Source organism: Pelobates fuscus, chromosome 4, assembly GCF_036172605.1.
Source record: "Pelobates fuscus isolate aPelFus1 chromosome 4, aPelFus1.pri, whole genome shotgun sequence".
Classification (NCBI taxonomy): domain Eukaryota; kingdom Metazoa; phylum Chordata; class Amphibia; order Anura; family Pelobatidae; genus Pelobates; species Pelobates fuscus.
In genome coordinates this window covers 104,020,543-104,037,567 of record NC_086320.1, presented here as the reverse complement: position 1 = coordinate 104,037,567, position 17,025 = coordinate 104,020,543, and the positions used below count along the sequence as shown (strand labels likewise).

Genomic DNA, 17,025 nt, shown 5'->3' with positions numbered 1-17,025 from the left:
TAGAAAACACAGGGTTCCAGTGCAAAAATTGCCCTGGGCCCCCCCCGCCCCTCCTCCTCATACATCATCCCTACACCCCTAACCCCTCCAGGTAATTCATGGCCATCAGGTGGCCCCAAGAGCATTGGCCACCCGATGGGCCCCTTCAATGAGGCCCCGGCGGTTGCTCCACGTGGCCGGGGCCGCACAAAAATGCCGGCGGGCACCCCGGTCACAGAGGGTGGCCGGGCCCTCCTGGAGTTACGGGCCCAGTCAAAGCTGTGACCGTGGTGGTTACGCCACTGTTCAAAGTCCCTTTTGTACATCTTCTTGTTTCCTTAATATCTATGAAAAACTCTCTTTAATTGGAAATTATAAATCCTTGCCATCACATATAATTTGGAATTTTTTTTTTATTTTTTGAGTAGAGAGGAATAGAAGATTATTTCTAAACATGTGTTCAAACCTCATAATACAGTCATATGCATAATGGAAACCTTTTATTCACAACTTTCTGAAAATTATTGAGAACTATGCTTCACTTATTGCAACCTGCAAACTATGCCACTTTAAAGGGACACTATAAGCACCAACCACCTTTAACCTAATGGAGTGGTTTGGGTGCATAGATCATATCCCTGCAGTCTCACTGCTTAATTCTCTGCCATTTAGGAGATAAATTACTTCGTTTATGTATCCTCAACCACACCTCCTCTGCATGTAACCTACGGAGTCTGTCTAACCCATTTCTTGTAAATAACAATCAAATATGTAAGCTTCCTTTCATTATACATTCTGTTCAATTTACAATTTCATATCTCCTGCTTTAATAGCTTGCTAGAGCCTACAAGAACCTCGTGTGTGAGATTTTAAGTTACATTAACAAAGCATTAAAAACTTCTAAAGTAAACACATGGTGCATCTGATTGAAAATTAAATTTCTGTTTCTTTCATGTAGGCTGTGTAAGAGACAGCCAGGGGAGGTGTAGCTTGGATTGCATAAACAGAAACCAAAGTGATATATTTACTAAATTTCAGAGAATTTAGTTGTGTAAGATTTGAGGGACATGATCTGTACACCCGAATTGCTTCAGTAAGCTAAAGTTGGTTTAGTGCTTGGAGTATCATTTTAAGTGTGTCAGTCCAGAACCAGGGCACTCATCAGGCTTACCCATTTTGTTATGTTACTCTTATTTCGAAAGCAAGAGGACAGGAGGTCTGCATTTCTGCAAAACTAATCTGCACCTGCGCAGACTGATTAACAGGCCTATTAGCCCACTATTGAACAGCTGGCACCTCCCATCGAGTGTGTGTGTGTATGTGTGTGTATACAACAGCTTGAAACACAATATAAGAAAAGATGCAAAACCAGTGAACCACTCATGGACAGCTGTTTCGTTGTTAATGCAACTCATCAGCACGAGGTGGTTCACTGGTTTTGCATATTGTGTTTCAAGCTGTTATATACAGTAAATACAGATTAAAAGGAATCCATGTTTAAAATTGAATGAGGCAAAAATGTGATTCTTTGTTAAACTAATTTGCATATGCTCACCCAGAATCCTTTGCGGTTGTAACATCGCTGCAGTTTTGGGATTTCTGTGGGAAAAGCAAGTCTTATGGCTTGACTGGTGTGCAGATTTCTGTTTAACATTGTATTAACTATCCACAGACTTCAGGTGGAAGGGGTTTTCAATCACAATTTTTCATTTATATATATATCTGCTCAAAAAATAAAGGGAACACAAAAATAACACATCCTAGATCTGAATGAATTAAATATTCTCCTGATATACTTTGTTCTTTACATAGTTGAATGTGCTGACAACAAAATTACACAAAAATTAAAAAATGGAAATCAAATTTTTCAACCCATGGAGGTCTGGATTTGGAGTCACACTCAAAATTAGAGTGGAAAGAAAATCACACTACAGACGGACCCAACTTTGATGTAATGTCCTTAAAACAAGTCAAAATAATGCTCAGTAGTGTGTGTGGCCTCCACGTGCCTGTATGACCTCCCTACAACGCCTGTGCATGCTCCTGATGAGGTGGCGGATGGTCTCCTGAGGGATCTCCTTACAGACCTGGACTAAAGCATCTGCCAACTCCTGGACAGTCTGTGGTGCAACGTGACGTTGGTGGATGGAGCGAGACATGATGTCCCAGATGTGCTCAATTGGAGTCAGGTCTGGGGAACAGGCTGGCCAGTCCATAGCATCAATGCCTTAGTCTTGCAGGAACTGCTGACACACTCCAGCCACGTGAGATCTAGCATTGTCTTGCATTAGGAGGGACCCAGGGCCAACTGCACCAGCATATGGTCTCACAAGGGGTCTGAGGATCTCATCTCTGTACCTAATGGCAGTCAGGCTACCTCTGGCGAGCACATGGAGGGCTGTGCGGCCCGCCAAAGAAATGCCACCCCACATCATTACTGACCCACTGCCAAACCGGTCATGCTGGAGGATGTTGCAGGCAGCAAAACGTTCTCCATGGTGTCTCCAGACTCTGTCACGTCTGTCACATGTGCTCAGTGTGAACCTGCTTTCATCTGTGAAGAGCACAGGGCGCCAGTGGCGAATTTGACAATCTTGGTGTTCTCTGGCAAATGCCAAATGTCCTGCATGGTGTTGGGCTGTAAGCACAACCCCCACCTGTGAACGTCCGGCCCTCATACCACCCTGATGGAGTCTGTTTCTGACCATTTGAGCAGACACATGCACATTTGTGGCCTGCTGGAGGTCATTTTGCAAGGCTCTGGAAATGCTCCTCCTGTTCCTACTTGCACAAAGGCGGAGGTAGCGGTCCTGCTTCTGGGTTGTTGCCCTCCTACGGCCTCCTCCACGTCTCCTGATGTACTGGCCTGTCTCCTGGTAGCGCCTCCATGCTCTGGACACTACACTGACAGACACAGCAAACCTTCTTGCCACAGCTCGTATTGATGTGCCATCCTGAATGAGCTGCACTACCTGAGCCACTTGTGTGGGTTGTAGACTCAGTCTCATGCTACCACTTGAGTGAAAGCACCACCAGCATTCAAAAGTGACCAAAACATCAGCCAGGAAGCATAGGAACTGAGAAGTGGTCTGTGGTATCCACCTGCAGAACCACTCCTTTATTGGGGGTGTCTTGCTAATTGCCTATAATTTCCACCTGTTGTCTATCTCATTTGCACAACAGCATGTGAAATTGATTGTCACTCAGTGTTGCTTCCTAAGTGGACAGTTTGATTTCACAGTGTGATTGACTTGGAGTTACATTGTGTTGTTTAAGTGATCCCTTTATTTTTCTTTTTTTTTGTGTGTGTGTGTTTGTGTGTATGTGTAATATATATATATATATATATATATATATATATATATATATATATATATATATACTATTTGTTTCCTTCAATCTCTCCATTCTCAATTCAACAAGGAGATACAAAATAAATACAGTGAGCTACCTGACAAATGTAGCACTGTTTCATGCTTGATAATTTTCAACCTCTCTTTGGATAATGAACTGTTCCTATTTTTTTTTTCTTCTGTACAAATACTATTGTTCATTAAATAGATATGTAAATGTATAGTCTATATATTTTAATCCAAAATACTAATTATCAATTAAAAAACAACAACAAAAAAACACCTTTCTTGACTTAATAATAAATACACACACAGTTCCTTCCATGACTTGTGGTCTCACGATCACCTTAATGGCAATTGCTATATGAATCTCTATCTTCTCCTAGATCAAGTCTTCATCACTTAACTTTTGAAATTGTTAATTTATTCGCTAGTGAAAATGTAAGAAAATAAATCAAAACATCATACATGCCTGACATTTTATTGTGGTTTAATGCATAGTTTTTTCCCCCCTTATACCTTTCCTATTAGGCTTCTCTACCAATTGTTTCAGTAATGGCTGGTGAGAATGGAGGGGAAGTTGGTGCTGGAATAAAATCTAATGGGTATGGCTTCCAATCTGAAGGATATGGAAACAATTTAAAAGGAATGTACTCATCCACAACGAACACACGATGGGAAGAGCACAGAGGACTTATGTCTGGCGCAGGGCATGCTGAAGGGTTCGGTTTTGGAAACCAATCAATAGGAGTTTTAGCTTCAGGAAGCGGTTCGGGAGTGGGAGCTGGTGGCGGGTTTGCAGCTGCCGGAGATGGTGGGGCTTATGCAGCTGGAAGTGCAGTGGCCCTGAATGAAGACTTTTTAAAAGAATACTTCAATGGTGTAAGTACTTGGATCATGACTTTTGCTAGCAATTGACATTTTCACTTATGTATCTTGTAGGACATTAATTACACTTTGATGTATAGTTGCATTGTTCAACTGTGATACGTACTGCACTAAATATCTACAGAGGCGCATCAATGCTCCTCGTCAACTGAATGCAGTTGGGCATACAGTTTTTTAAATACTGTGCCAGTAGAATCTGGCAATTAATACATTTACTTCTTTATTTGACTTGTGTCAGTGGACTGTAAATAGTTTATGTGAAATAGACTTTTGTAATGTTTTAATTTTCTTTAGGGATGTTTTTGTTGTGTTTTTATTTATTTTTATTTTATTTTATTTTTTTCAGTTGACAGGCAAGTTTAAAATAGTTAAGTCAAGGTCAACATATCAATTGTTTTTTTGCTTTTAAACTAGAACGCAAACAATTTTAAACAAATATACAAACCAAAACAAAGCAAGGAAAACTTTAAAACGTATATAAAGGTTTATAAACTTAATCAGGTTGCATTATTAAGCATACCTCTCAGCTGCGGGAGTTCATCCTTCCCACCCATCTCCATTTTAGACCAGTCCACTAATGACAGAAACAGGGCATCATTGTGCAGCAGCAGGAGAAAGAAACGCAACAAGGTTTCAAGGTGATGAGATCTTCTAATTGCACATGAGTAAATCTGTCAGGCATGCCCAATGCACATATCCAGCATTCCTAGGGATAGGGCACTGATGGTTAGATCAGTGTCTGCCCCTCCCCCACCTGGAATGGGTGTGGAAAACATAAGAAAGATGAAGCAGGTGAATATATCATATTTACCTGCTTTAAGCATTAAACTAGACCATTGTCTCACTCTGCAGGCTGAAAAAAAGCTTTTGGCTGATACCTTTGTCTCAAAGTGATGCATATCCCTTGGTATTAAAATAAAATGTGAAATCAATGTGTAGAATTGTATATGCCTGACCACTGTGCATGACTGCAAAATATTGCTAAATATCTTTAAAACCTGTTACTGAAACTATTTTTCTGTTTCCATAGAAAGCCATTTCATTTGCCGACGAGGAGGATGCACAGCCATCCAAAGATTGCATTCTGACTTATTCCCAAGAAACCGAATCACTTGCAGGCTCTGTTGGCTGCTGTAGTTTCATTGAAAGTGAATTTGACGAGACATGTCTGGATAATTTAGGGCTGAAGTTTAAAGTTCTGGCAGACATTTGTCAAGGCATTGAATTAAGCTCTGCTGGGCACATAGAAGAGTACAGATCCTATGATAATCTCAGGCAAGATACACTGCAAGCACAAGAAAACTTGGAATTTGCTGCAGCTCAAGAGCAAGAAGAGTTTGACCTACGAAATGCTTCACAATTCGAAACCGCCTATACTTCATCATCCATGGGCCACCATATAACTGAGCCAGAAACTGCAATGATAGAAGAAGTGGTTGATCAGTCCTACGGATCTTCGATGTACATTCATGAGCCTGTTGTTCGTGGTAATGTCCTTGTGACAGAGAAGACCTACACCACAGGTCCTCCAATGCGATTTGAGCCACTGCATCAGCAAAACGTGCTGGTGACAGAGAGGGTAATTCGTCCTGCTTCTAGTATGCATAAAATTATTGACATTGCAGATGGGCAAAATGTTATGGTTACTGAGCGTATGATCAAATCAGACAAAGGTAGGTCTGGATTAGATGTTGGTGAGCTTTCAGATTCACAATACTTACTTGTAACTGAAAGGGTCATGGCACCTAGCTCAGGTTTAAAGACCTCAATGAGCATTCCTGACATATCTGTAGGGCAAAATGTTCTAGTTACTGAAAGGCATTATGCTCCAATATCCAGTGTACAGGGCAATGTCCTAATTCAAGCTGAACGATCTGGTGGGCAAAGTGTGGTGGAGAACAGAACAGTCGCAGAAAGTGGGTTAGAAGGCCAGATTAACTTTAATCAAGGTGGTTATTTGATGGAAGAACTGCCTCCTTCCAGTAGCAATGTAGGGAAATCAACAAGCCGAGTCACGAAATACAGTACTGTACAATATACTCGTTCTTAAGCAATATCTTAGAATGCAAGCTTGCTATTGAAGTTTGAAAGGTTTTAATAGTGTAAAGTAAATAGTTATTCGTTTTCTTTAAGCTTGGCAATTACGCAGTTTTATTTTTAAGATCCCTTCCAAACAGAATATCAAATAGTAAATCTTTCCAGCTACACAGAATATTTTGCAAAACCCAATTTAGGAAATGTCTAGCAGTCATTCAGTATGTTGCACTCTAGTGTTAGTATTTGAAAGGGAAACCCACTAGTAATTGCTTACACAGTGTTGTTTTGGACACTTGAGAAACACTGAAACCTTCATTTTAATATCTATCCTTTCTGCTTAAGAGTCCAGCACAGTAAGTCAGAATGCATAGTATGTAATGTGCATTCAAAAAGGAAGCAAATGTATACAGATCCTTTTTACCCTTCTTTTAGAGGCAAAGCTTTTTATTTTAAAGACTGCTTTACCTTTTGGTGTTCTATCAATATGATGGTTAAATAGATTGTATCATTACCTGGAAAGAAACAGACTATTTTTTCAAATGTTTTAGTTAATCTGTATTTGAATTTTCTGATTGCATATGATATTTTAATTTGTTGAATTCACAACTGAACCCACATACATCATTATGCAAGCCATCCTGTTTAAAACTCCCAATGTTTTGCAGGTAGAAGTTATGCTTTGATAAATGAAACTTTACTTAAAATGTGTTTGCACACTCTCTAGTCCTGTGACTCAAATTTGCTTATGTAAATCAATATTAAAGAAAAACACATAGGGATGTAATGCAGCTTTTGGTTACTGCAAAGATTATTGTGGGATTATTACATTGTTGAGTATTAAAATAAGGCAATTGCATGTTTTTAGGCGAAATGGTTGGATTAAAAAGGGACACTGTCCGCACCCAGTCCACTTCAGCTCATTGAAGTGGTCTGGGTGCAGTGTCCCTTTTGCACTTAGTTTACATTGCAGCTCTATGTCTGCCCACCATGACTGTTTACGAGACAGCCCAGCCACTTGAGGGATTCCTGAATCAAAACAGACCTTTGGTCCGGGCTCTGCATGAGGACCAACAGCGTCAGATTTTTCCCCATAGGAAAGTATTGATTCAATGCTTTCCTATGGGGAGGTCTAATGCACGCGGCATTTGCACCCGCTCGTCGAGAAGAGGGACATCGGTGCTTGGATAATGTAAGTAAATAACGGGTTTTAACACTTGACCCAGGCGGGAAGAAAAGTGGGGTGCGAGGGAGGGGGAGGCAAAGGGGCTAAAGTGCCAGAAATACAGCTTTGTATTCCTGGCACTTATTCTATATCCCTTTAAGGAATACTTCCAGTACAAGTATATTTACCTAAAATTTCTTTTTTGTTTGTTTTCCGCAATTTGCAGTAAAGTAAATAAAACCATTGGTAATGGCCAAGTGTGGCAATCTGAGGGACCACAGTATGTATTTAAACTGTGGGAATAAATGCTTTTTAATATGTATTTTGACATGTTTGAGGGAAAGTGTATATTTGTTGAATCTGGCTTTCAGGTAGAAATAGGAAAAACCTCCTTGATTTGTGTTTTACTCTAGATAAAATGTACATATGTAAATAAATTTTATATCATTGTGATATAGCTATCACTGGAAATAATAAAACGCAACGGATTTAAATTGTTGCATTGTTTATAGCAGAAATGTTTTTTTTAATGAAATGTGTGTATTAAGAAAGATAATGTTCTAACATGGAACCCACACAGACCCCTAGTCTTTTGAGGGAACTTTAACTGTTTAATTCCCAAAAATCAGCAAGAACCAATTTATTTTTGTAGTTGGTTTTCACAAAAATATGTTGGATAAATGCAATTTGCGTGTAATTTCTATGCATTAAAAGAACCCCTCCCCTTATTCCAAAAGTATTAAGTTTGACAATTCTATTTCCAATGGTTAAGCCAAACCTTGAAGATATACATATTAGAACTGACACAATTCTGGCAATTTTACCATCATTTCATATGATTTACTAGAAAAGACGAAGCATATTGAGACAAAAAAATGTTCCTTTTGGCTTTTAAGCATAATGTGTACATATGCTAATACCATAAACACCATCCATTTGGAGGCTATATATGCTTTGTGCTATTTTTAATGGCCAAAAATGTCAATGTATCTTATGATTTTTTTAGGATTCATTACAAATATGTAGAATTATACTTGAACAGTGCCCTGTATTAACAAAAGAACGTGAATGTTTGTTTTATACATATAAATATATGGTACGTCTTGGATTTTAACCTATTGCTTGTCCTATATCATCTTTTAAGTCGCTACATTGCTTATGTCTTGCAAACGCATAAGATATTTTTGCACTGGTTTTATATGCAGGAAACATGGTACTGAATAAAGCAAATTTTAAAGCCATATGTTTAATTTTTTGTTGTTTTTTTTGTTTGTGACTTCATTATTTGAATTAGGATTTATACTAACCTAGAACTTGTCTATCACCTAAAGCACCCTCCATCATTTACCTTTAGTCTGATCTAGTGTTCCTTTTCCTCTCTCATAATAATTATGCCATCCATTATCATGCCACCATTTGTCCTTCCCTTTTAAATGAAACCACTTTTGTTTATTATGCAACATCTACCCACTATCTACTTGAACACACACAAAAAAAATGTACACACCGTTCTTTATTTGGGTAATACTATGGCATCTGACTTGGCGCTTAATTAATAATTTCCAAATTAAATGCACTTAAAAAACAATATAAAAAAATATATATAACTAAATCTTACATTAAAGGATCACCTCAAGCATTCTCACCACATGCTGTAGTGGTTATGGTGCCAGTGCCTGGTGTACCATGGCATACCACTCAACATTACAAATCAACACTTAAAAGGGACACTATAGTCCTCAAAAGAACTTGAGCTTAATGAAGTATTTTGTGTGTATAGATCCAGTCCCACTACCCAATTCTGTAATTTAGGAGTTAAATCACTTTGCTTATTCAGCCCTATCATACCTCCCTGCATGTGACTTACAGTCTTCCTAAACACTTCCTGCAAAGAGTCCTCTAATACTTCCTTTATTGAAAATTATGTTTAAAAAGTCACTCCAGGCACCAACACAACTTCATCACTGGAAAGGGTACTTTTCTTTCCAGGTCAGTTTAGGGAATAGGGTGTCACTGATTGCCTGAAAGCGTCAGCTGACTGCTCTGTCAATGAGTGGGGTCCCTGCACGGCACGGCGGTGCTCCATGCTTCCTGAATCTGAAAATTTAGAACCCAGATGCCGCTGGGTAAGAGTGGGCATCGACGCTGGAGGTAACTTTGGGGCATTTAGAGAAGTTGTTTTGGTGCCTGGAGTGTCCCTTGTAATCTAATTTAGCTTTAATTTCTAAAAATCTGCTATGTTAATGGTTTTCCCAGACCTTGCATTTTAAAATTATTTGACCACTTATAAGGGTTAACCAGGCCCTCCTGCAACCATAAACACTACAGCATGCTAAAAAAGAAAATCAAAAGTAGAAAAAAAGGTGTAATAATGTAAACCAATATTAGACAAAGAATACAACTAATGAGGTCAGACGGCTTCCCAGAAAAAGAGGCGCTGTACCCCACCGGAATTACCTCTAAATTAAAAAAAATAATCTTATAGGTAATAAACTTTATTATAAACAACTCAATGACAACAGATATTGAGTATCAAATAACTGTTTAGCAGAAGTGTGTCTAGTCATTGCAATTCTCTCCCAAACACAAAGGCGCCTTGGCGGGTTTTCCTGGGTCTGTATAGAAGCCATTGTTTTGTTTAATAAAGTGCTCACTATTTTCACCCTGCATCAAGTCTTGGCTGATGTTTGGGGGAGGATGACACCTACTTTGCGGGATCAGAGTGAGGTTCTTAGTGGAAGCAGGGCAGGTGCAAGGATTTTTGCAGCCCCAAAAAAATTTGCTGCCCTATTCGCTCCACAGGGGTCCTCCTGTATGTTTAACCCCACAAGATAAAACATTGCCTTACCATGAAGGGTTAAACAAGCCTCTAGTAGCTGTCACACTGACAGCCACTAGAGGTGCCTCTGCTACAATGCCATGCTTAACTACAAGAAGCATTGGTAGTGCATAGCGCTTGCCACTGATGCACATCAGTGCTCCTGTATGAGGAACATTGTTTTGGACAAAGTGTTGCCCCATCAGTGACATTGAGCGAGGTATAGAGGTAATGCCCAAATGCATACGCACTCATTCAGTGATGCTCACAATCGGTGACCCAGAAAGACACACACACACACACACACACTCTCTCTCTCTCTCTCTCTCTCTCTCTCTGCTCTCTCTCTCTCTCTCTCATTTGATGTTCGCTCTCCGTGGGTCACAGAATTGAAGACTGCGTCTGGCTTCCTTGACTCGCTCTCAGCTCAGCCCCTCACTATCCTCACGACCACTTGACCCAGAGTACAGGGGAAGGGGCGGGAGGGATTACAAGATGTGCCCGTGCGCTGCCGGCAAACTAGAGGTGTGATGGGGGGGGCGGCTCTCTGATCTTTGCGGGTTGAGGTTAATGGCATCGGGCGCTAGTCTGCAGCTATGTAAGTGCACCATAGGGCCCGATGCCATGACCTGCAGCACACATTTTGACCCGGTGACCCCCTTATCAAGCGCCCTAGGCAGCCGCCTAATCAGCCTACAGGACGTGCCGGCCCTGGGTGGAGGTACTCAGCCGGAGTACTTGAGCTCAACTACAGTGGGGCAAAGGAGAGATTCTAGCTTTTCTGTTCAATGACTATCTTTCAACAGCTCTACTGTGAGAATGAGCCGCTATGCATCAGACTGTGAACACAAGCCACATTATGCCAATGGTGACATAAAGCAGACCCTTTTTTTCTTTAATCATACCACTTTTTTTTTTTATTAACTTTTTTGAAGATACAAAAAATATATTCATTAAACAGACAACACTGAGGTTAAAAAGTGTTTAAGTCCCCACTCATGTTTACACTGATTACACTTGAAAAAGCCTTGATAGGGCGAAAAGTGTTGTTTTTATACTTTTGTTCAATAAAAGTTATTTCTTTTGACTACCTGTATATTTTTGTCAGTATTTATACTTTTATTTTATTTTTATTCTACCTATACCTGGCTTATCCTACCATCTGAAGCACCAGAGGCATCTTTTAAAGAATCCTTGGTGGGGATTGTTCCACCCATGCCTGACACACAGAGCGTTTTGTCAGCTCTCAAAATTGTAAGTATATTTCTTATTACCACCTGTACTTACACATGGGCCTTCTCCTCTTCTTATTTTCCACATGATCTACACTGCAACTATCGTCAGAAGGATATCCTACAAGTGGGGAGTTTATATACCACTGTAGGCTGTTTTACCTGGAGCTGGTTATAGCTCTTTTGAATGTAAGTTGGCACTTTTTAACCTCGGTGTTGTCTGTAGCCAATTTATCAACTATATTGTACCATTGGTCCCCTGTGTTTTATCTCTTTTTTCGTATGCTGCTGATGATTTGACCCAAGACGTCATATGAACACTTAAAGATTTTTGAAATCTAGATATTTTTATTACATGCTTTTTGTACCTTTTTATTGTATTTTGTATTAATTTTGTATCTGTTTTATTTGGTGCACACTGTATCCCTTGTTCTGTCTCTCCTTGTGAGAGTGGTCTGACGTTATTCCATCATGACATTAGTCCGTGTTTTTACGTTCTTACTCTGGGCACCGTTTTTCTTATGGTATAATGTCCATTACATTTGCCATCATCCGTCTGATTGTCTTTAAAAACATTTTACATATTCATTAGGGCAGTCATTTATAAAATCATGCAGCTCTCAAATAAAAGGTATATGTATTCCTAACACTACACTGTTCCTTTATCTTTGTCAATAAAAACAGAAAATGAAGACTTTACTATATAATAAAATGTATTCTCAAGAAATACTGGTAGAGGGCACCATTGTATACAGAGTATAATTTATATGTAGAGTCTGAAACTGGAAACCGTAACAAGGAATGTGAAATGAAACTACAGTAAGGCAAGCCAGATAAGAACTATCTATAATATAGGGTCATCTACTGAAACTTACTATTCTAAAAATACGATATTTGCACCCAACAATTCTGGTAAAATACCTGAATTGGATACATAAAATACAATTCAGAATTCAATTAAAGACAATTTAGTTAGAATACAGTGATTGACTGGAATGTACAAATTCATTTATGGCTAGTTGCGCTGTCAATAAACATGTTTCAGAACATCAGACATCAGTAAATCAGATATTTCTAAATAAGTTTCAGTTTAATATTGCATTTCTTGGAGAGACAATTAAATAACATGTCCACTTCAGAGCATTTGCTGAGTAAGATGTTTTAGAATAACAAGTGAGGGTGAAAAGTTTTGTTTCTAGCTAATTATTCTAACCATTCTACCTGGGGGTCATTCTAAACATTTTTGAGCGTACATACTGATTACTCAAAATATGACATGACATGACATGACATTCAAATATCTCCAATATTTTTCAACCCATATTATGTGAACATTACTGTAGGTGAAGGTTTAGGATCCAGTGATAATCAGTCAGTGTGGTTTAATATAAGAACAGTGATTGAGTCACACCACACAAAAACAAGCCTTTTAGACTTTAAAAAAAACAGACTTTTCTAAAATTAGAATATGTGTAAAGAAGTCCTTATCAGACTGGAGCAGTTTAAATGGATTTACAAGAGAAATGGGATTATTTAAAGGATCACTATAGTGTCAGGAAAACAAAGCGGTTTTCCTGACACTATATTGCCCTGAGTGTGCCCCCACCCTCAGGGTCCCCCTCCCATGGCGCTGAAACTGCAATCTTTAAGCTTCAAGCTTGGATTCCAATATTGTTGAATGGGTAAGGCAGTGGCTGAGTGACAGGCAACAGTGGGTTGTAGTCAATGGAGTATATTGGAAGCATGGTCTTTTTACCAGTGGGGTACCTCAGGCAGTGGCGTACACATGACCCATGGGGCCCCGGTGTGAAAATTGATCCATGGGCCCCCCCCCCGCGCGCTTACTCTGGTAACATTGCGGCGGGCACCTGGTCGCAGGGGTTGCAGGGCTGCGAACGCTGCGACCGCGGTATGTACGCAGACACCCAGATCACATCAGCTCAATGAAGTGGTCTGGGTGTCAGGTCCCTCTAGTTTTAACCCTGCAGCTGAAAACATAGCAGTTTCAGAGAAACTGCTATGTTTCACTGAGGGTTAATCCAGCCTCTAGTGGCTGTCTCACTGACAGCCGCTAGAGGCGCTTCCGCGATTCTAAGACACTGAACGTCCATAGAAAAGCATTGAGTAATGCTTTCCTATGGGTGGTTTGAATGCGTGCACGGCTCTTGCGCGCATGCGCATTCGGAGCTGAGAGGCGGAGGGATCCCCTGCGCCAAGGGAGTCCGGCGCTGGAGAAAGGTAAGTGCTGAAGACACACACACACACTCTCACGAACAGACGCATACACACTAGCTAACAGACACACACATTTACTGACAGAGACACACTCAGTAACAGACATACATACACACTCACTTACAAAACATACACTCTCACTGACAAACACACACTCACTAACAGACATCAAACAGACTCACTAACACACACACAAACACACTCAGTAACAGACACACACAGTAACACACTCACTGACACTCACTAACAGACACACTCACTCAATGACACTAGCAGACACACACACTCTAACACACACACTAACACACACACTAACACACTAACACTCACACTAACACACACACTAACACACACACTAACACACAAACACACTCAGTAACAGACACACACAGTAACACACTCACTGACACTCACTAGCAGACACACACTCAACAGACACACTCACTCACGGACACTCACTAGCAGACACAAACACTCTAACACACACACTCACACTAACACACACTAACACTAACACACACTTACACTAACACACACACACACACTAACACTAACACACACACACACACACACGTTTTTTGTTTTTTATTTAATCCCCCAGCCTCCTTACCTTTTGGGATTCCCTGGGCTTCAGTGGTGCTGCTAGGCTCCTGGGCGGCCGGTCACCCGGCGGGCAGTCAGTCAGTCAGGCTGGCGGGCGCGCAAGGGAGCACTCTCCCCTGAGTGCTTGCTCTTCAGCTCCCTCGCGCACCGCGTAGGGATGCCGGCGCCGGAAGATGATGTCATCTTCCGGCTCCGGTATCAGTGCGGTGCGCGAGGGAGCTGAAGAGGAAGCACTTAGGGGAGAGTGCTCCCTTGCGCGCCCGCAGGACCGGCCGTGGGGTGACCGCAGGGCCAGCCTCGGGGGGCCCCCGAGGAGAAGAGGCTGGCCCAGTGGCTACATACCGGGTCGCAGGGGCGGCCGGGCCCCCTGGTGGGCCGGGCCCGGTCGCAGCCGCGACCCCTGCGACCCTGGTATGTACGCCACTGACCTCAGGGATCTGTACTTGGACCTATTCTCTTTAATAATTTTATTAGTGATATTGCAGAAGGTCTTCATGGCATGGTATATCTTTTTGCTTGATGCTAAGATATGTAACAGGGTTGATGTTCCAGGAGGGAAAAGCAAATTGGCAAATGCTTTAGGTAAACTAGAAAAATGGTCAGATCTGTGGCAGCTGACATTTAATATGGATAAGTGCAAGATAATGCATCTTGGATGTAAAAACCCAAGGGCAGAGTATAGAATATTTGATACAGTCCTAACCTCAACATCTGAGAAAAGGGATTTAGATTTTAGATGATTTAAAGGTAGGCAGACAATCTAATAGAGCAGCAGGAAATGCTAGCAGAATGCTTGGTATATTAGCAGTAGAAAGAGGCAGGGCCGGATTAACATAGGGGCTGATGGAGCTGCAGCTCCAGGCCCAGGCCCATGGAATAGGCCCATTGATTTAAAAAAAAACTTTTTTTTTTTTTTTTTATACACTTCTCTTAGGGATTCCACCTGGCTTTTATTTTATTGGCACAGCCAGTATTTGAGGCTGCCTGGCTGGTTCCAATATTACAGTGATACTGGCAATACAAATGCTGGTATTTTTCTCAGTATAAACAAGAGATTACTATGCAATACCAGCACTGGCCAGTAGGGGTCGCTGTGTATGGAGAGAGGCAGGAATAGGAAGTTCCAGCATATTCCTCCCTGCCTATCTCTAATCACTGATCCGCAGGGGAGCAGCTACAGAGAGTCCAGACAGCAGCTCCCACCCTACAGAGACAGCCTACGGCTCATGGAAGTAAGGGATGGGGGGGGGAAGGCTGCAAGGAGACATACACTGAGACACTGGGAGACATTATGACACAGAGACACATGGGGACACAGAGTCCCCATGTCTCTCAGTGTCCCCATGTCTCCCAGCCAGTGTCCCTGGCATCTCAGTGACCCCTAGTCTCCCAGTGCCCGCAGTCTGCCAGTGTCTCACTGTCCCCATGTCTCCTAGTGCCTTCATGTCTCCCAGTGCCTCAAGTGTCTCAATGTCCCCATGTCTCCAAGATAGTGTCCCTAGTATCTGTGGCCCTGGTGTCTCAGTGTCCCCATGTCTCCCAGTGCCCCCATGTCTCAATGTCCCCATGTCCCCCAGCCAGTGTCTCTAGTGTCTGCAGGCAGCCTGACATGCATTCATGCCAGGCTGGCCTTCTAATTCTTTGGGCAGACATGTCCTCTTTTTGGGCATTTTCGCCCCTTTTGGCAGGTCATATGATTTGTGTCAGTGGCACACCCTTCTCCGTGCCTATTGACTTCCTGCTTCACTGGACACTGCTGTTAGGGTTATGGATTTGCTTGAAAAATGAAAACATAAATTAGTGAGAGATTAGCCTAGGGTATGTGTTTTCTTATAGCTGCTGCACTCCATCAGATACATGACGCTTGGGAGTGTTTTACTGTTTTTGGTCGATATGATCCTGTAATTAGGCCCGTCATAATTGTCAGCACCAGGCCCACTGGGCTCTTAATCTGGCCCTGGAAAGAGGGAAGTGCTTATGTCATTGTACAGAACACTGGTGAGACGACCTCACTTGGAGTATTGTACGCAGTACTGGAGACCGTAACTCCAGAAGGATATTGATACTTTGAAAAGAGTTCAGAGAAGGGCTACTAAACTGGTTCCTACAGGATAAGACTTACAATGAAAGGTTAAAGAATCTTAGCATGTATAGCTTGTAGGAAAGACGAAACAGAGGGGCTATGATAGAAATATTTAAATACATAAAGGGAATCAACACAGTAAAGGAGGAGACTATATTTAAAAGAAGAAAAATTTCCACAAGAGGACATTACATTCAAGGGGCTAAGGTTTAAAAATAATATCAGGAAGAATTACTTTACTGAGAGGGTAGTTAACACAAGGAATAGCCTACCAGCTGAAGTGGTAGAGGTTAACATAGTGAAGGAGTTTAAGCATGTGTAGGATAGGCATAAGGCTATCCTAGATATAAGATAAGGCCAGGGACTACTGACAGTATTTAGCAAATTCAGACTAGGTGGGCCGAATGGTTCTTATTTGCCATCACATTCTATGTTTCAATGAAAGAAAACTCATAATACCAAACAAAATGACTGCTTCCCTGTTGAATACAATGAAAGCATGTTTTTTTTTATCTTGTACACATGACTATGAGAGCCTACACAATAACTCCCATAATCCCTAGTACCTCTGGAGATGAGCATGAATAATAAACAGCAGGAATTCTCAGAACTTAGAACCAGGAAGGAGCCAATAG

At 41.2% G+C, this 17,025-nt stretch overlaps 1 protein-coding gene across 2 annotated transcripts in view; it reads left to right on the top strand.

Moving 5' to 3' along the window:
- Positions 1-6,780, top strand: part of DSG2 (desmoglein 2) — a 55,936-nt gene extending 49,156 nt beyond the window's left edge. For both annotated transcript variants that reach the window (XM_063451447.1, XM_063451446.1), the window contains exons 14-15: positions 3,864-4,214; positions 5,251-6,780. In XM_063451447.1, the coding sequence (XP_063307517.1) occupies positions 3,864-4,214; positions 5,251-6,270 (1,371 nt within the window). In that variant the 3' untranslated portion in view covers positions 6,271-6,780. The remainder of the gene's footprint in view (positions 1-3,863; positions 4,215-5,250) is intronic.
- Positions 6,781-17,025: the final 10,245 nt, after the last annotated feature.